This window comes from Tupaia chinensis, unplaced genomic scaffold (genome assembly GCF_000334495.1).
Source record: "Tupaia chinensis unplaced genomic scaffold, TupChi_1.0 Scaffold000544_1, whole genome shotgun sequence".
In the NCBI taxonomy this organism is placed as follows: Eukaryota; Metazoa; Chordata; class Mammalia; order Scandentia; family Tupaiidae; genus Tupaia; species Tupaia belangeri.
The window spans coordinates 813,595-832,765 of record NW_006160056.1 but is presented as its reverse complement, the minus strand read 5'-3'; the positions used below and the strand labels follow the sequence as shown (position 1 = coordinate 832,765).

The following is a 19,171-nucleotide window of genomic DNA, read 5'->3' as shown; positions in this document are numbered from 1 at the left end:
AGAATCTTTAAGTAAAACTACTAATAAAGTCATAATGCTTAAACTTCTTGGGTGTAAGGTGGATTACTCTCAGGAGCCCTGATAACTAAATTATTTCTTATTTAATGATCATTTAGTGATCAACCCCTATGTATTAAGAGTTTGAAAAAACAAATTTATATTGAGGAATGAATTAGAAATTTAAACCAATCATCCAGGTTTTTTTTTTAAAAAAGAACACATAATAGTTTAATTCATACTTTGCCAATACAAAAATAAGCATCCACAGAACGTTTATTTACTGATTAAATTACTCCATTGTTTCACATATGGTGAACAGAAAATATATTTTACCCCGCACATAAAAGCAAACAAGTGCAATCTTTCAAACATTAAAAATAATAAATCTGTACAACAGATAAATAAACGTATACCTCTAACAGTTAGCTTATATAAAAACAAAACACAACAAAACGAAAACATTTATTGCCCAAAGTCACGGTTTACTCAAAATTGTACTAATGGGTCATACATCTCAATCATAACAACTTGAATTTTTACTACACTGCACAAGTTTATATTGATAAATATTTTTTTAAAAATAGGAGAGGAAATACCAAAATGGCTATAAAGAGCTTTCCAAACATTGGAAATAATATATCAGAATTAATTAGTGGGGGGAAGCAAATTAAATGAATCCACAGAGTAACAGGCATTACACTAGTATAGCTTACAGAAAGGAAAGAGGTGAAGGTTGGGATTGGAAAGAAAATTTGGCCTTTTTATAAAAAGAAGCAGTGACAACATCAACAATAACAAAACCCTGCCATGGAGACTTAGAACTCTGTGAGACAAAGAGTACCAAGATTTAGGCTTGTATAACTATTAGCCATAGTTAGAAAGAGGAATCATGTCATGAAACATACAACATCAGAACATGAACGCATATAAATTAAAGGCATACTGTTTATCATTCCACATCATTGCACAAGTGATAAGAAAACAATACTGCAGTCATTCTTGAGTAAGAAAGTTTTCAGTGACATTGGAAGTTCCGCAATGATTACAGGTGCAGATAGTCTTAGTACTACAAATTTAGTAAATATCAAAACACTCAGTGGTACCACTAAGCTAATTAAATTATCTATCTATCATCTATCTATCTATCTATCTATCTATCTTTAGAATATTACATTCGAAATGTACATTCCAATATATACAACCACATATGTTCAATAGACGCCACCGAACTGTCCCCTTGCCGCACACGTTTATACTTACATATACGTTTATAGCTCCACATAGATGCTTTTTCTCCTTTAGGCAGACACAAAGTAAGCCAAAAGAATTGAAGTTTTTTAGGATTTTAAGAACTTAATGTCTTGATTTATCTTGAATGGATGATAAGATAAGGAGTCCACAAAAAAACGCAGCTATACATGCCAACCTTTTTAAGAGACTTGAGTTATCTTTAGGAATAATAATCTGTGCGAGATCATTAGTGATCTGAGAAATTTCATGAGCCACGCAAACAAATATGAAAGTGCTGACCATGATGTTGAGCATAGGATTTCCAGGTATGAGTACTAAGACACCCCTCGTGTCTGCTGCCAGCCATATGTGATATTGGCAAATAAACAGCTAGGAGGAAAAATATGTAAAGTTAGATATATATAGGGAGCACCCATGAATAAATCACAATTTTTCCTGATTTAAACATTTGATTCCATAATAGTGTTAGAAGGCTTTCTTTTCCCAAAAGATTTTATTTTGTCTTGCTGTTAGCCCTGAAAAGACCCCCTACAGTTTTCTTTCTAGAACCTTACCTCTACATAACCTCGCTTATGAATGAGACTAAGTAAAATAATATTTATCCAAGAACTCAAAGAGAAATTTATTTCCCTATTTCAAAAGACTAATAAGTCTTATATTCTAAAATGTATCTATTATGATTACAATATGAAATCTATTGTTATAATAAAGTTCACATCACTCAGGATATATTTCAAAATCTACTGTTTAAATTGTTTGTAGCTAATTTTGTATTATATATCTCACACACAGTGTAATGAGTCCCATTTTCCCACAATTTCCAATCATAAAAAGGGTGAATTTTATTATGGTATCAATAAACTGAATTGTAGTAATATAACATTTAATTATAGAGATGAATGACTAATCAAAATTCTCTCAGTTTGAGTTTATCTACATTGGATCTAATATGTTTCTTTTCTGATTTTAGCATCTTGGTTGTGCTTCAAAGTACAATACAATGAAAAGAATATTTTAAAAGTCATCTGTGTTTAATCATTTTTAATAAGGTGTAAAAAACATTTCAAAATACTTTATTGATGTTGAAAGTTCTGAGACTTTTCCCTATAATTCCAATAAATAACAAAGCTTTATTTCCTGATAAGTTTTTTCAAATGTAATCTTATTTAAAAATCTTCACACTGGGGACCAGCAGGTGGTGTTGTGGTTAAGGCGCTGGACACTCCCACATGGCCGACTATGGTACAAGTCCTGGACCTGGTGGCTTGCTTGCTCACTTTCCCTCTCTTTCTGTGTCTCCCTCTGGTCAAATTAAAATAAATAAATGAATAAATTTTAAAAAATTCTTCACATTAAAAAATACATGTCAGATTTATATACCCACATATATTTACACATACACGTACAGATGTACACACACATAAACCTGGATATATAAGATGAAGCAAAATACAAATGTACCAACCTCTAGTGAAATTTTTCCAAACCAAGCAAAAAATGAACTGTAAACCGAACGAGCATATCCAGGGATGTTCCTTATTAGAATGAAGGCTAAAATCTAAAATATGACCACAAAGATAAATATTAATAATCTCTTTATTAAAAAAGTATTTTACATGAAGCTTTCCTTTAAATTGTACATTTATTCTTTATCTTCTTAAACACATGAGTGCTTATTGATTCTTATCTCTATTAGGCTGTAAGTTGCTTAAAGGCAAGAGCCATATATCTTGTTGAACCTCTTTACATCTAGCATAGTACTTAACACAATTAGATAATTATTATCTCTTAAAGAAAGAAAGAAATGATGAAAAAGCAAATATGAGAAGAATTAACATTTCCTAAGTGCATATTAAGTGAGGAATACTGAGCTAGATCATTTCCATGCATTTAATTTAACTACCCTTTGAAAGATTTTTAATATCCCTGTTACTAAAGAGGAGGGTAGGGCTGAGAAAGTTCCTACATTTGAGTTCACCCTCAAATCTCTCTACCTCTAAAGACCATGTTATTATTAAAATTAGCAAATAAAAATTTTTATTACTCAGCATAATTACCTGTATCACAGAAACAGATGGGTGTAGTTCATTGCACTCAGCTTTGTTTTTACAACTGCTAGCCCAGATCGAATAGGTCTAAAACAAAACAATGTATGGATCAGCTTGTAAACAGTTGCACCTTAAAAAGCCATAATTCTGACAACTTATATTTTACAGTTCTCTTTATTTATAAGATTATAATTCACTATGATATAGGAAAAGCATCAGTATAAACTGCCCTCAGGATTTACTCACTACTTGTTCTGGTATGTTTGACTGTCCAAACATAAAAAGGCAAAGGAGGAAGTGATTTCTGAAAATAGTGATCATGAGGCAGTGATGGCTTTTCACATCTAACACCTTATGACAAAAGGTGCTGGATCACACCAAAACTTATTACAAATTTTTAAATTTCTACTCATTGAGCTCTCAATTATTTTTCATATTTAACATGTATACATATTCTCTTTAGAATGAACATCCAATTGAAAACTAAGTAGTGGCCCGTCTGTAGTGGTACAGCAGGCCCTAGCACAGGGCACTGCTGCACAATGGTAGGACCACAGAGAGCACAGCTTTAGGTTCTAGACCAACCTAAACACTATGGCATGCAGTGCATGCCTGCAATCCTAGCTAACTGGGAAACAGATGGGAGGATCATGGCATGGTGAGACCCTGTTGAAAATACCTATTTTCTATGTTTGTGTTTTTGGGTTTTTTTTTCTCTCTCTCTCACTTTCTCTCCCTCTCACAAGAAAATAAATACATAAGGATAAAATATTTTAAAAAGTAAAAATTTATTACAATAACTGATTACATTCATTTAACTTAAAGTTAATTTTCTATACCACTTCAAATTTTGGAAAATAAGATTACATTTAAAAACTTACCAAGAAAGAAACAACTGAAATAAAGAGTAGAAAATTTGAAATTTTGTTTGAAAAGAGAGGTTCACCCTTTCCTTCAGAAAGTACTTGACGCTTTTGTAAAGCCAGATAAATAAAAGCAAACAGCATGCCATGAAAGACTACCTGAAAATAAAGATAATTTATTTAAAATAGTTACTTTTCAAAAAAGCAAAAATGTTTGGTTAATAAAGAATCTATGTATAAAAGCTAGTAAACTAAAAGCTAAAAAGGTTTGGCATTTCTACAAAGGACTTAAAGAGCACAACTTCAGACAATGAAATAAAACCAATGACTGTTAGAAACCATCAAAAATAGACAAACAAATATCTCCTGCAACAGTATGGGACAAAACTTATCATTCTGAAATGATCATTTAGGCTTGTATACTTGAGAGCCACAGTTAGCAAGTGAAATAATAAGACAATTTAAAAATAATAATAAGGAATTCACCTAAAGATACATGATGATATTTAAATGGAAAAATTGCTATATTAGTTCTTTTAGTCAAATAAAATTTTAAAAAGTCATACTTTTTAAAGAGAGAATATGCACATAAAAGCGAAAAGATATATGGTAGACCAGAAAGTATGCAAGCTTTCTTTTCTAAACAGACTTAATATAAACCATCACTGCAGTAGAGTGAATATTTGTGTCTCCTAAAAGTTACTATGTTGAAATCTAATCCCCAATGTGGTGATTTTTGGAGCCTTTGGGAAATGATCAGGTCATGTGGGTTGAACCTTCAAGAATGGTATTAGTACCCTTATAAAAAAGGACCCAGAGAGTTTCTTTGCCTTTTCCATTATGTAAGGATATAGTAAGAAGATAACTGTGCATGTACCAATAAGTGGGCCCTCTTAAACACCAACTCTGCTGGTGCTTGATCTTGGACTTCCCAGCCTCCAGAACTGTGCAAAATTTCTGCTCCTTATACACCACCCAGTCTATGGTATTCTGTTACAGCACTTCAAACAGATGAAGACAATAATTTCACAGTGGACTGCTCTGATGAAAAAGTTGAGAATTTAAACTTATTTGATGTGAAGTCATTAGCAGAGATTTTTATTCATATATGGTTTTGAAATACACTGTATTACACTGAAAAGTGCATAGGTTTTAGAGACCAGAAATGGTACAGAGTAGTTGCTAAGAAAACATTTGTTGCATAGCAAAGAGATTTACTAAATATTAAAGGAAAAGGAGACAGAGTTAAGTGATTGATATTTATTTGGCATCTCTTGTTCCCCAAATGCTGTGCTAGATGTTTTACATTTCTTGGCCAATGACCTTTTTCTTTTTTGAGAGAGAAATTTTTGCTTGTATACTTGAAATGTGTGCTTGTACGCTTGTATGTGTGCTTGCTGGAGAGACAAAGACAGAAAGTGAGAAATCACCCCCCACCAGGGAGGATGACCACTCTGCAATCCCTTTTCCTCCATTCTCCTCTTAGGATTCTGGGCATGCACGTACATGCACCCAGTATGAGTTTTAAGCTGCTGGGTCTGGGACTTGAACCGTGGTCAACTATGAGGGAGTTAGCGACATAACCATTACGTCATCTACTGATCCCAGTCAATGATTGTCTTAACCATCCTTCAAGATTAATTTCATAGAATAATCTAAGACACTACTCTTTATTCTTTGCATACTTCTACAAAATCCATACTGCATACCTTAGTACCTCATTACAAGTAGTAATACTGAGTTTTAAACAATGTTGTTAATGTTCAGAAGCCTGATATGTCTTCCTTCTCTGATATATAATTAAAAATGTCAACAATGAGGGAACATATTTGAGCTTAATAAGTTAGAACTCAGAGAAAGGCCACTGTAAATACAACAGTTTTACAATATCTTACTTCTGCTATACATACACAAGCATACCATTTTCACTACTGTAAACAAAAAGGGGAAAGGACTGCTTTGACTTACTCAATCAAAATGTTCCTTTATTCAAAAACTAAATAAAAATAGATAAAAATTTCCCAAACCATTTCTAACAGCATAATTTGAAAAGACAAAATATCACAAAGTAAATACATACATAACGGTCTAACCTCCATCTGAACCACCATTCATATACGCTCCCTTTCAGTTCAAAACACTTGGACAATGGCCAAAGAGAAAAGATCTTCTCAAATGCACCCTGAGAAAAGGAATCCAGAAAAAAAAAATTAGGATGATATAAACCAATACTTGCCTTGTAATTCTATTATAAGCTGTAGTTTTCTTAAGTTAGGATTATATAAGGGTCATTCACAATTTTAAAATTTATTTCATTTGAAAATATCACTTCATTTGAAATTCACTTGGAAATAAATTTATTGTGGGTGGAGGGTTTGTGAGAAAAATTTTAATGGCTGTAAGAATGCACTTAAGGGGAAAGTGTATGGATTGGTGTACCACAACATTGAAAATGTACAGATAATTTCATAGTAAAAAAAAAAAGTAGAACTATTATCAAATATGATCAACATAATGTAATGTTCAATGCTGAAGAAGATGAGGATGTGTAGATCCTTGATTTGATTATCATACACTATATGTATGCTTTAAGAAAACCGTATTGGGGCTGGTCCTTCAGCCTAGTGATTAAAGAAGCCAGATCTCACATAGCTTAAGGAAGCTAGATCTCACTATAGTTTAAGTTCTGGCTGTGGTGACTTGAAAAACATGCTGGGAATGTGTGTGTGTATGCCCCAATCCCAACTGGATGGAGAAATGGAGGAAGGACTGGAGTGTAACTATGCCTCACTGGGCGATGCTTTCTCTCTGGTGAAAACATGTGCCTTCTGGACATAAAAAAACAAAACCATACTGTATCTCACAAAGATATGGATTGATCATATATAAACCAGAAATCCTAATTTAAAAAAATAAATTGAAAAAATTACATGTGGAAATTAATAAAAACAAATATTATTTTACCAATAGCCAATAAAGATGATTTAATACTTTTTAAACTTTCACTTCATGTGAAAAGCTACTGAGACTACAAAATTAAAAACAAAACAAACAAAAACCTTCTAGTAATTGCATAGATTTTCAATCTAGGACAAAAAGCATCCTATATTCATTAATTAAATAGAAAGGGACAAAATACTTCAGCCAAAAAATTCTATCAATATCCTAAAGAAAATTATTAAGGTTAAGATATAGCTTTAATTTTTCTAAATAGCTGCTAACTGCTACAAAAAAACCTTGGATGTCAGATAGAAATAGAAATGCCTTAAATATTTCTAAGTGTGAAAATAAATATAAAATATTTACATATATATATATATATATACACACACTCACACATATACACACACATACACGTGCACACACACATACACACTATATTTAGAAACCTAAAAAAACCCAACTGAGGCTGATAAGATTACATGTACACACAAAATATCTATAGGACATATACACCTGACACAGAAGTATATGCATTCAAATAAAATATTTTGCTATATCATGCCATCCAAATAATATGTCTGTCTGATGGACTGAACCAATGTGTAGCAGACTGTCACCTTCCACATACACACACACACACACACACACACACACACACACACACACACACACACACACACACACACACACACACACACACACACACACGCACACACACACAAATAACCCTTAGGAAAATCTCAAACATCAGAATGGGGGATGAAAGTTTAGAACTTGGAAATGACCAAAAATTTTATTAAATTAAACATTATATATGTGTGTGTGTGTGTATGTGTGTGTACACACACATACACACACACACACATACATACACACACAACCCCTTTGCTCCTAAATTGGTTTTATTAAATGCCAAGTTTTCATTCTATGCAATTACAAAAAAAAAATCAAGTAACATTTCAATGCAATGAATAATGCACAAACTAAGGTACAAATTCTGTCAAGAGACTTTTGATCTCCACTTAGAGTAGTATAAGAGGCATTCAATAAACGTTTGATTGATCAAAGTCAGGCAAAATGGATCTTTAACAATTGCCAGAGGAAGAGCTTTAAATTGCTCTTACAACAAAAACAGGGGTAACAAAAGTAGATAGGTCTCAAAAGAACTACACTAAGTATCAACTACAGAGTGACATTTTTATTACAGTCATTAAAAAATGTAGCTTAAAAAAAAAGCTCTGACTCTTCTCACATGCTTTAATAGACTTGAACTTTAAAATATTATAAACTGAAATCTGTACAAACCTGAGAATAAGCCAGAAAACATATGGATAACAGCAAAAAGGTTAGTTTCAACAGCAAACCAAAATGCCATAAACAATTTCCTAAGAGAGAAAATATTTAATTTACTAAGAAATATAAACTTATATTAGAAAACATATTAAATACTCATGTATTTATACCCTGATTGGTTCTTAAAATACTTTAAGGACATACAAACTAAACCTAGTTATTTAAATTACAAATAAGGCAAAAAGAAAAAAAGTGGAGGATTCTTGCTAGGAATGAGGCTACAACTTATAACTGATATCCTGTACACCCCCTGTTTATTCACTATAAATATATTTTTAAATACCTCCTGGATTCAGTTATATTATTCATTATTGAAAGTTATAACAAAAATTGGAACAATACATTTGTAGTTCGAACAAACACTCATGTTAGCTATAACACATGTTGGCACTATTGCTTAAACACTAAAGTCCCTAGGAGAAAGCTTAACTCCTTAAGAAACTAGAATTTAAACAGAAGACATAATTTAACATTTTAACATATGCATATTGTAACTTATGTATTCTAAGTTTATATATATTGGTAGTAATTTATTTGATTAACATGCTGAGTTTCTGAAGAGGAACTGAACTACAAAGATTGCCCTGTTACATTAATGAACCGAAATTTAACTCCTTCCTGAAAAATTATTTAATATTTTAATGAAACCCAGTGGAAAAACTTTTTTTTTTTTTTGGAGAGATTTTCGCTATAGGGTGCGTGCGCTCGCCAGACAGATAGAGAGAGACATAGAGGCAGAAAGCGAGAAATCACCCCCCAGGGGGGATGGTCACGCCGCAATCCCTTCTCCTCCATTCTCCTCTCGGGATCTTGGGCACGCACGCACACGCACCCGGCATGAGTTTTAAGCCACCGGGTCCGGGACGTGAACCGCGGTCGACTACGTGGGAGTCCAGCGACATAGCCATTACGCTAACTGCTGGTTCCCCTGGAAAAACATTTTTGATACACAATATTTGGTTGAAATAGTCAAGTTAAGTACATTTTAAAAAATAAAATGTTTTTAATTTTTCAAAAAAAATTTTTTTTTAAACAGTATGATTTAAAAGGAAAAAAAAAACATTAAGCGATGTATGTAACTGTGGACTTACTTTGAACATTGTCAGTAATTAGCTATGTGAAATTTGAAAATGACCTTTTGGGTACTTAGGCTTCCTCATATACAAAAAAAGTAATAACTGCTTAAATGATTGTCTATAAGATAAATTATATCAGTACCTTTAAACTTTGTCTTACATAAAAAGACTTTTTGCAAATGAATGTTAACTCAAAATCTCAATAAACCAAATAAAGTAAAGTTATCAGGATTAAAGCAGGATGTGGGGCCTGAAGCCCTGTGCAGGTATCCGTTTTCTATTCTAGCTACCTCCGCTCCAGATAATATGTAAAATGATTTTGAAAATTTTAAATTTAAAAAGGAAAAAGTACATACTTTTATGTGCATTTATACATAATATAACTGTAAACCACTGTTCTGTACTATTATATTATTTGAACTACTTAGCTATAAAATTTTAGAAATGAAGTTTAAGAATAAATTTTCAAAATGTCAACTACACATAGACTTAAACTGTCCACATCTATTAATAAAAATAATTGATTTTAGTAAGTACAAAGATATTTAGTATATTTAACAAATATATTTTATAACATTAGTAAGAGAATGTATTTACCATTTGCTTTTTTTTGGATTATTTGTGGCCATAGTGCTAAAGTGACATATATGACCATAAACCACACAGTGACCAAGGGAACAAAGTAATAGAATTGATAAGGCCGATCCATAACTATGCATAACACTACTACCAGGAAATTGAGACGAAATAAGACCTATTAAAAAGGAGAAGAAAACAGTTTTATTCCAGGAATACATAAAAAGCAAAGAGATTTTTCTCTGAGAGTATAAACATTTAAGACTCAAATAACAACTGTACAAATATATTTTACTAATCTCTAAAATTATGTCTGTTCCACAATAACTATAACAGGGTATATATAAAATATTTACTCATCATTATATTAAATAAATCCCAGCAGAGCACCAGCCTGAGTGTCCTCTTGCTACAAATGCCATCTGGTTATAAACGTAGGGAAAAATATAAACCTTCTTCCTAGGGCTACAGTTTATAAACAGAGATTAGAAAAGGGTTTCTATTTTATTTCTTATTTGATATTGATTAAACCCATTTGAGATAAAACTGACAGCTAACATAGATATGAAATAGTGTTATACAAACTAAAAAGTATCTTTGGGACCTTTCAGATATCACTTTGATGCCATAAGAATGCAAAATTTGATTAATATTAGTGCTCTACCACTTTTTAAGTGATCTTGGGCAAATTGCTTAATGTATTTGAGCCTAGGTTCCTCATCTGTAAACACAAAGATAACAACTCAGGGTTGTAATGAGGGTAAATAAAACGATCTTTAGGCAATGCTTAGCACAAGGAAGAAAATAAATATTAATCCTTTTCTCAGAGAGAGAAAACACAGCATATTATAATGATTTCAGGTGACTATACAATTTCTACAAAACTAAAGTGAATCAGTGATACCATCCCTTGAGTATCAGTGCTTTTATTACATATTCATCTAAATTGTATTTACCTTCCATCACTAATAAATTATCTCAAACTACTAAGCAAAGGACATAGAAATAATACAACTTTAAAGCACTGTTTCATAAATTCAATTACTCATGGCCTTGGAATGACCATATTTACATTTTCTTACCAGTTAGGCACAGAGCATGCTGAATTGAAATGAAAAAAAAAAACACCACAACTGAACGCATCCCTACCTGACATACTCTATGGATCCCAAAGTCTCCTTTGATCCAAAAGTAGGAGAAATGCCCATACCCTGTCTGAAATAAATATGCAGCAACCAGAACTCGAATGTGCATGTACACAGGCAAAAACTGTTGACAAAACAAAAGGTAAAATATGTGTTGGCATCAACTACATTTTGGCTTATCGCAAGTACATTTAATGAAGATAATAAATCATCATTATCATTTGGCATTATTAGCTCAAAGGAAAAATGTATTCTCAAAAGGTGGCTATTACAACAGGGATTACGAACATGTCGAGTTAGAAAGCAGACCTAGATTCAACTTCTGATTCTGCCACTGTCTTGAGACTTCATCAATGATCTATTTAATCAGTAAAATGAGACTTTCACCATTCTTGTGAGGAATGAATTAGATAATAAAAGCACTTTGTAGATTAACTTGCACCCAGTTACAACATATGGTACCTATAATTATTAATCACCACATATTCTGAAAACAGGATTATCCTGAGAAACAAAACAAACAAGAACCCTCATTTTTGGCATTGTTAAATATGCAGACTTCAGATCAGCATATAAGGTAGTCAAGGAACTACTTACAGTATCTAATTTATTTAGCAACACATAGTTTCAAAAGCATAAGCAAATATAATTGAGAGATATTATTTCCTTCCCACTACTATTTTATGAAACAAGTTTGTTTTACACTTCTACATCATTGTCTTCATTATGACTAGGGCTCTGAGTCATTTATTGTTGTTTTTCTTGGAGTATCAGATCTTCACTTCTAAGTTGAACGAAATACAACACACTTCAAATTCACATATGATAGGAGCTACTAGAAATCTTATCTCATAAATTGTAAGTACTAATTTCATAACCTTAGAAGACTGTCATCCCACCTGTCCATCAGCCATTGGTTAGCTGCCTTAAATATGCCACCTGGCTGGCCCCATAAAATGACCTGTAAAGGGCCTGTTCAATGACATCTAATCCTTCCATCTATAAGGCTGTTCCTTTTGGGATAATTACTAAGTATAAGTAAAATTTCTTTGGCTTCTATTTATAAACTAATTTGATCATCTCTGTAATTATCTAGCATTCATACTGCTTAAGGCATTTTACATTAATGTATCTTCACCAAATAATATCTTATAAGATAAAATAATTAAGTGATACCTTAAGTAGATTTCTGTAAGGCCTTAGAGTATGTATGTTTTGTAACATTCTTGAATGCATCTCTCTTTTAAAAAAATTAATTGATTTTTTTTTTTTTTAGGGGGAGAGGTTTTTGCTATAGGGTGTGCGCACACGCCAGAAAGACAAATAGAGACAGAGAGATAAAAAGCGAGAAATAACTGCCTGGGGGGGCTGGCCACGCCATAATCCCTTCTCCTCCATACTCCTCTCGGATCTTGGGCATGCATGCACACATGCCTGATGTGAGTTTAAGCCACTGGATCCGGGACTCGAACCACAGTCGACTTCATGGGAGTCCAGTGACGTAGCCATTACGCCATCTGCTGGTCCCAATTAATTGATTTTTTTGAGATATTTTTGCCACAGGGTGAGTGTGCTGGCTGAAGAGACAGAGATAGAGAGACCAAAAGCGAATTCCCCCTCCCCCGTAGATGGCCACATTGCAATCCCTTCTCCTTCATTTTCCTCTCAGGACTTTGGGCATGCGTGCACACAAATCAGCGTGAGATTAAAACTGCTGGGTCTGGGCTCGAACCATGGTTGACTACGTGGGAGTCCAGCGACGTAACCATTACACCATCTGTTGATCCTTGAATGCATCTCTTTCTAGTTTGAGAAATAATACCTTCTTTCCTGGAAGAGCAAACTCTGAATTTTTAATAGCAGATTTAAATTTCTTTAGATAGCTTCTATTCTCACCAAACCAAAAGATTTTCTGTCGTCCAAACGGGTCCTTCACATGCTTCCTTGTTAACTCTCTTTTGTTTACGTGTTTATTCTGTCCTGGAATGTTCTTTCCCAACCACATTTTGCTTATTCAAACCCCATTCTTCATAGCCTGGTTCAAAATTCCAATCTTTACTATCCGATGAATGTCATTTCTCTTTCCTCTCTTTCTCTTTCAAATAAACTACATATTTGGTTGTTGGAAAAGTCATGATGCATTTTTGCATAGAAAAACAAAAAAATACATTAAGACTTTTCTGACAATCCAATGTATATCAAACATAGAAGTTTTATTTATTGCACCTTGTCATCAGCTCTTTTTAAATGTCTTATCTCATTATGAGATAACATCAAGATGTAACGTATTAGAACCATGGGGAAGATGATGGAAAATGTAGCTTTGAAATAACTTCAGGGGAACCAGCAGTTGGCTTAATGGCTGTGTCGCTGGACTCCCACGTAGTCGACCATGATTCGCATCTCGGACCCGGTGGCTTAAAACTCACACCAAGCGCGTGTGCGTGCGTGCCCAAGATCCTGAGAGGAGAAGGGATTGCAGCATGACCATCCCCACTGGGGGGTGATTTCTCGCTTTCTGTCTCTATGTCACTCTCTGGCTGGCTGGCGAGCGCACGCGCCCTACAGTGAAAACCTCTCCAAAAAGAAAAAAAAATAAATAAATAACTTCAGAATTTACTTAATCCAAACCTGCGTCCTTACTTTATTCTTGAATGCTCTCTATCCCCTTTCTGGATTTATTTAAGTACATTTTAAGAGAAAACATATTGGATTGTTGGAAAAGTCATGATGTATTTTTCTATGCAAAAATGTGTCATGACTTTTCTCATGACCCAATATAAACTCCCAAAGCAATCCATTCCATTTTCAGATGGACATTAACTACTTCAAAGTTCTTTTTCATAAAAAGTCAAAATATAACTATATATAAAAGCTACCTGGGGTGGGAGCATGGTACAGTGGTAAAACACAATCCTCTATGAAGGTGACCTACAGAGGAAGGTTGCAGTTCACACCCTGAAACCTATGTGGATGCTGGGCACATATATGACCATGATCTGGGGTTGGCTGAAGCTGGGGGTGGGTCACCAAGTCAAGGCCCTGCTGGGAAGTGCTGTCTCTCTGTCTCTGTCTAGTATAGGTAGGTAGTGGCTACCATAGTGGAGTCTAGCTCTCTGTGTCTCTTTTCTTGTTTATTGAACAAATAAATTTTTAAAAAGCTACCAACCAGGGCCAGCAAATAGTGTGCTAGTTAAAGCTAGACTCCCACATGGCCATGGTGACCATGGTTTGAGTCATGGTTCTAGTGGCTTATTTTCTCCCTTTCTCTCTCTCTCTCTCATTGGTGAGCACACATGCCCTATAACAAATTAAAAATAGTAACAATAAATGATTCTTCATTAAAAAAAGCTACCAACCTCAGCCCTCTAGAATAGTGCTGTCCAATAACAATAAAACGAAGAGTCATAAGCATTTTTTTAAATGTGGCAACTAGAATATTGAAAAAATTAGAAGGTGGAATTAATTTAAATAACTGTATTTTATTTAACTCAATATAGCCAAAATATACTTTCAACATGCACAGAGGTATTTTAATTCATTTTCATATTAAGTTTTTGAACTAAGTACGACTTTATTATAATTAATTACATTCAATCTGGTATATACTCCACACTTACAGCACATCTTACTTCTGATTAGCTGCACTGGAAGTGCTCAATAGCCACATGTAGCTAGTGGCTACCACAGTGGAGAGTCTACATTTGCCTGAGTTAAATCACTAGACATTTGACAGCTCTATAGGTAGAGTCATCCCTCAGTATTCATGAAGGATTAATTCCCAGACTCACCATGGCTAGCAAAATCTGGATGTTTAATATCCCCTGTATAAAATAATGTCGCGCATAAACTACTGTATTATAACCTATGCACATCCTCTCATATACTTTATCTTTTTAAGTTTATTTATTTCTTCCATGAGAGAGACAAAGAGAGAGAGAGAAGGAAAAAGAGGCAGAGATGGGGGGTCCCCCAGTGGGGTCCTCATTCAGCAATCTACCTCCAGTGTTTGCCAGTCCAGATCATGGCTACCAACATGAGCACCGGGGTACAGAGGGAGTCCTCAGGCCATAAACCTGGGACCTTCCCATATGGGTCCAGCTGTATTACTCCTACACCATCTGGTCCACTTCTTATATACTTTAAATCATTTCTAGATTGCTTTAGTTATCTGAGTGTCAGATATAAGTGAAAAAGAAAAAAAAATCAATATATAAACTTTATTAGCATCTCTCTTTTAGAGAACCACCTTTTCCCCCACTTTATAACAATTGGTGTGGCTTGGTTGTATCCATGTTTGGTTAAATATGCAGATGCAGAACTCAGATACAGAGTCAACAGTATCTGAAAACAGATGTCAAACCTAGGCTAACCGTTCTCAATTATTCCATAAAACATACTTTCAAGTCCCTTCATGACAGAGGCTGGGAATGAGAAGTCAGATTTGGTTATTATATTTAAATATATACAATTAATTTAAATTGAATTAAATACTATCACAACAATTTTCCAAGTTCCTGTCAAAAATGGCCTGTTACAATTACATATAATATTTCTCTCAACTTTTTATTTTCAATCAACAGAAAAGTTGTAAGATTAGGACAATAAACACCTATATTCTGTGATTAATGACTTAGAAGTATACTGTATCTCCTAGGAAGAAAGGATAGTTTCTTATATAACCACATCGTTATTATCATACCCAAGAAATTTAATATAAAAGTAATTCTACCTACTGTACATTCTATAATCTAATTTCTCTAATTATACTAGTAATACCCTTTACAATTAAAAAAATTTTCTTTTGATCTAGGAACCTTGAATCAAGAATCACACGTTGCACTTAGTTGTCATGGCCTTTTAGTCTCCTTTAATCCAAACTGTTTTTCTTTTTGTTTTCCATGAGTCAAGTATTACTTACAATGAAATGTTAGTATTCAAAATACATATTTGGGAGGGCCAGCAGATAATATAGTAGTTATATTGCTGGATTCCCACATAACTGACCATAGTTTCAAGACCCAATGGCTTGAAACTCATGCCAGGCACCTGTGCATTTATGCCAAAGATCCTAAGAAGAGAATGGGAGAAAAGGGATTACAGGGACTGGCAGGTGGCACGGTGGTTGGAGTACTGGCCAACCATGGTTCCAGTCCCAGATCTGGCAGCTTGCTTTCTTGTGTTCCCTTTCTCTCTCTCTGTCTAATAATAATAATAATAATAATAATAATAATAACAAATAAAATTAAATAAATAATTCCTTTAGAAAAAAAAAAGACTGCAGCATGGCCATCACCCCTGGGGGGGTGATTTCTCACTTTCCCTCTGTCTCTGTCTCTCTCTTTCTCTGGCAGGTGCAGGTGCACTACGGCAAAAATCTCTTTAAAAAATATACATATGTATATATGTATGTATATTTGGAATTCTAACTTTATTAGATCTGATAAGTCATTATTGAGTTTTGGTCTTCTAGTTGTCCTAATTTTCCTTCACAAACTATTATGTAGCTCTCTTCATAAAAGCTACTTACAAACTGAGAACAAAATAACATAATGGGGGACCAGCAGTTAGCATAATGGCTATGTGGCTGGACTCCCATGTAGTCGACTGAGGTTCGTGTCCCAGACTCGGTGGCTTAAAACTCACACTGGGTGCGTGTGCATGCGTGCCAAACACCCAGTGGCCTAAACTCACACTGGGCACACAAAAATAAAATAACACAATGGAACACAAAATAATCATCTACTATATATACCCAACTTGCTATTCTCTCCATATTAAATTCACAATATTTTATCCATAGTTAATATAAATTATATAGGGACCAGCAGTTAGCATAATGGCTATGTGGCTGGACTCCCATGTAGTGGACCGCGGTTTGCGTCCCAGACCCGGTGGCGTAAAACTCACACCAGGCGCGTGTGCGTGCTGCCCAAGATCCCAAGAGGAGAATGGAGGAGAAGGGATTGCGGCGTGGCTATTTCCCCTGGGGGGGGGGATTTCTCGCTTTCTGACTCTCTGTCTCTCTCTGTCTTTCTGACAAGTGCATGCACCCTATTAAAGAGAGAGTCTAAAAAATAAAAAATATATAAATTGCATATATACATACACACACGTAGATACATAAATAGATAGAGAGATTTTTTTTTTTTTAAAGAGAGAGATTTTTGCTATAGGGTGCATGCACTTGTCAGAAAGACAGAGAGAGACAGAGAGTCAGAAAGTGAGAAATTACCCCCTATGGGGGATAGCCACACTGCAATACCTTTTCTTCTATTCTCCTTTTGGAATCTCAAGCACACACGCACATGTGCCCAGCGTGAGTTTAGGCCACTGGGTCTGGGACTCGAATCATGATCTACTACGTGGGAGTCTGATATAAACATTGCACCATCTGCTGGTCCCTAAATTATATATTTTAAAAAAATATTTATTTATTTATTTAATTCCATTTGTTATTATTATTTTTTAATTTGACCAGAAAAAGACAAAAAGAGAGAGAAAGGTAAAGTGAGAAAGCAAGCTGCCAGGTCTAGGACTCAAACCGCAGTTGGCCACATGGGAATCCAGTACCTTTAACCACCACCCCACCTGCCAGCCTCGGTCCCTAAATTATATTTTAAAAGAACATTTATACTAATAATTACAATCTGCCAATTTGAATTATTTTAAGCATTCACTAGAACTTTGGACGGTTTCTCTCTTAGCATAAAAACAGTACAACCGAAGTCTTATATTTTACTAAAAGAAGAAAAAATAAGATTACACAATTTAAATAATCATAGGAGTTCAAAAACTCTTAATGAGGGTAATCACTGAAATATCCAAGAATCAAATCTCTAAACATGTTATAACCCGAGATAATAATGCTTTGCCAGTGTAGATACTATACAGGGCTATGCTAATTAGCCATTACGAATGATCTGTTAATGACAAGTATATCCTTCCAGAACAGGGATTTTTTAATTTACAATTTAGAATATTGGAAAGTAGTCTACGAAGATGTATTAGAATGTTAGGTTGGTAAATGATTATAATAAAATGCCAAACTGTCATCATCTTTTTATGATCTAAATCCTTTCTGGAATCACTGAATTGAGGAACTTAATTTGCCATTAATTCTTTACTTTTTTTTTAAGAGTACTATCACCCTTTAATATCTCAGCAATTAATTTTGCCTGTAAGTGGCATTTTCTTCTAACAAAACACCTTTTTCCTTCAAATTAACCCACTCTTTCTTCATGTCAGAAATTCCTTAGATTCAATACTCAATTCTACTTATATCTTACGGAATCTCTATCCTACAAACTCTGGGTTGAGTATATAAATTAAATTTTACTGCTTCCAACTTTACTTGCCTTGGATCATTTTTACTGTCTTCGCCGTTCTTTAACTTCTCAAATTCACAAGCTCCTAGCAGCTCCAGTATCACAGGAATTTCAATGTTGTCATGATTTACATATCATAGCCACATAATTTTAGTAAAAATTACACTTCCTCCTCTGTCTTTCTGCCCTTCAAATAAACCATCTATAAAGCCACCAATAATTTTTGAAAATAAAGAATAACATTATTTTAAAACTGCTAGAAATATCTGGAAAATCCCAGTACAAATATTCTATTAATTAATATTATATACCTTCCGGGTCCAGAAGGTGGCATGGTAGTTAAGGGCGTCAGATTCCTGTATGGTCACTGAGGTTCAAGTCCTGGACCTGGCAGCTTGCTTTCTCACTTTTACTCTCTCTCCTTCTCACTCTGTCTCTCTCTGGTCAAATTTAAATAAATAAATAAAGTTACATAAAATAATTCTTAAAAAAAAAAAAACACACAACTGTATACCTTCCTAACTTGCTGCTATGAAATTTTCAAAATACTCTTCTGAACAGCACTTCCCTCTTATTTCAATTTACCAA

General features: G+C 34.0%; 1 protein-coding gene across 1 annotated transcript in view; it reads right to left on the bottom strand.

The window, feature by feature from the left end:
• Positions 1-1,152: 1,152 nt before the first annotated feature.
• CASD1 (CAS1 domain sialic acid O acetyltransferase 1) overlaps positions 1,153-19,171 on the bottom strand; it is a 40,900-nt gene continuing 22,881 nt past the window's right edge. Inside the window, exons 10-17 of the mRNA XM_006157480.3 lie at positions 11,260-11,379; positions 10,132-10,288; positions 8,411-8,490; positions 6,243-6,344; positions 4,181-4,321; positions 3,309-3,386; positions 2,717-2,809; positions 1,153-1,620 (exon numbers count right to left, since the gene is read on the bottom strand). Coding sequence (XP_006157542.2) covers positions 1,354-1,620; positions 2,717-2,809; positions 3,309-3,386; positions 4,181-4,321; positions 6,243-6,344; positions 8,411-8,490; positions 10,132-10,288; positions 11,260-11,379 — 1,038 coding nt within the window. The 3' untranslated portion in view covers positions 1,153-1,353. The remainder of the gene's footprint in view (positions 1,621-2,716; positions 2,810-3,308; positions 3,387-4,180; positions 4,322-6,242; positions 6,345-8,410; positions 8,491-10,131; positions 10,289-11,259; positions 11,380-19,171) is intronic.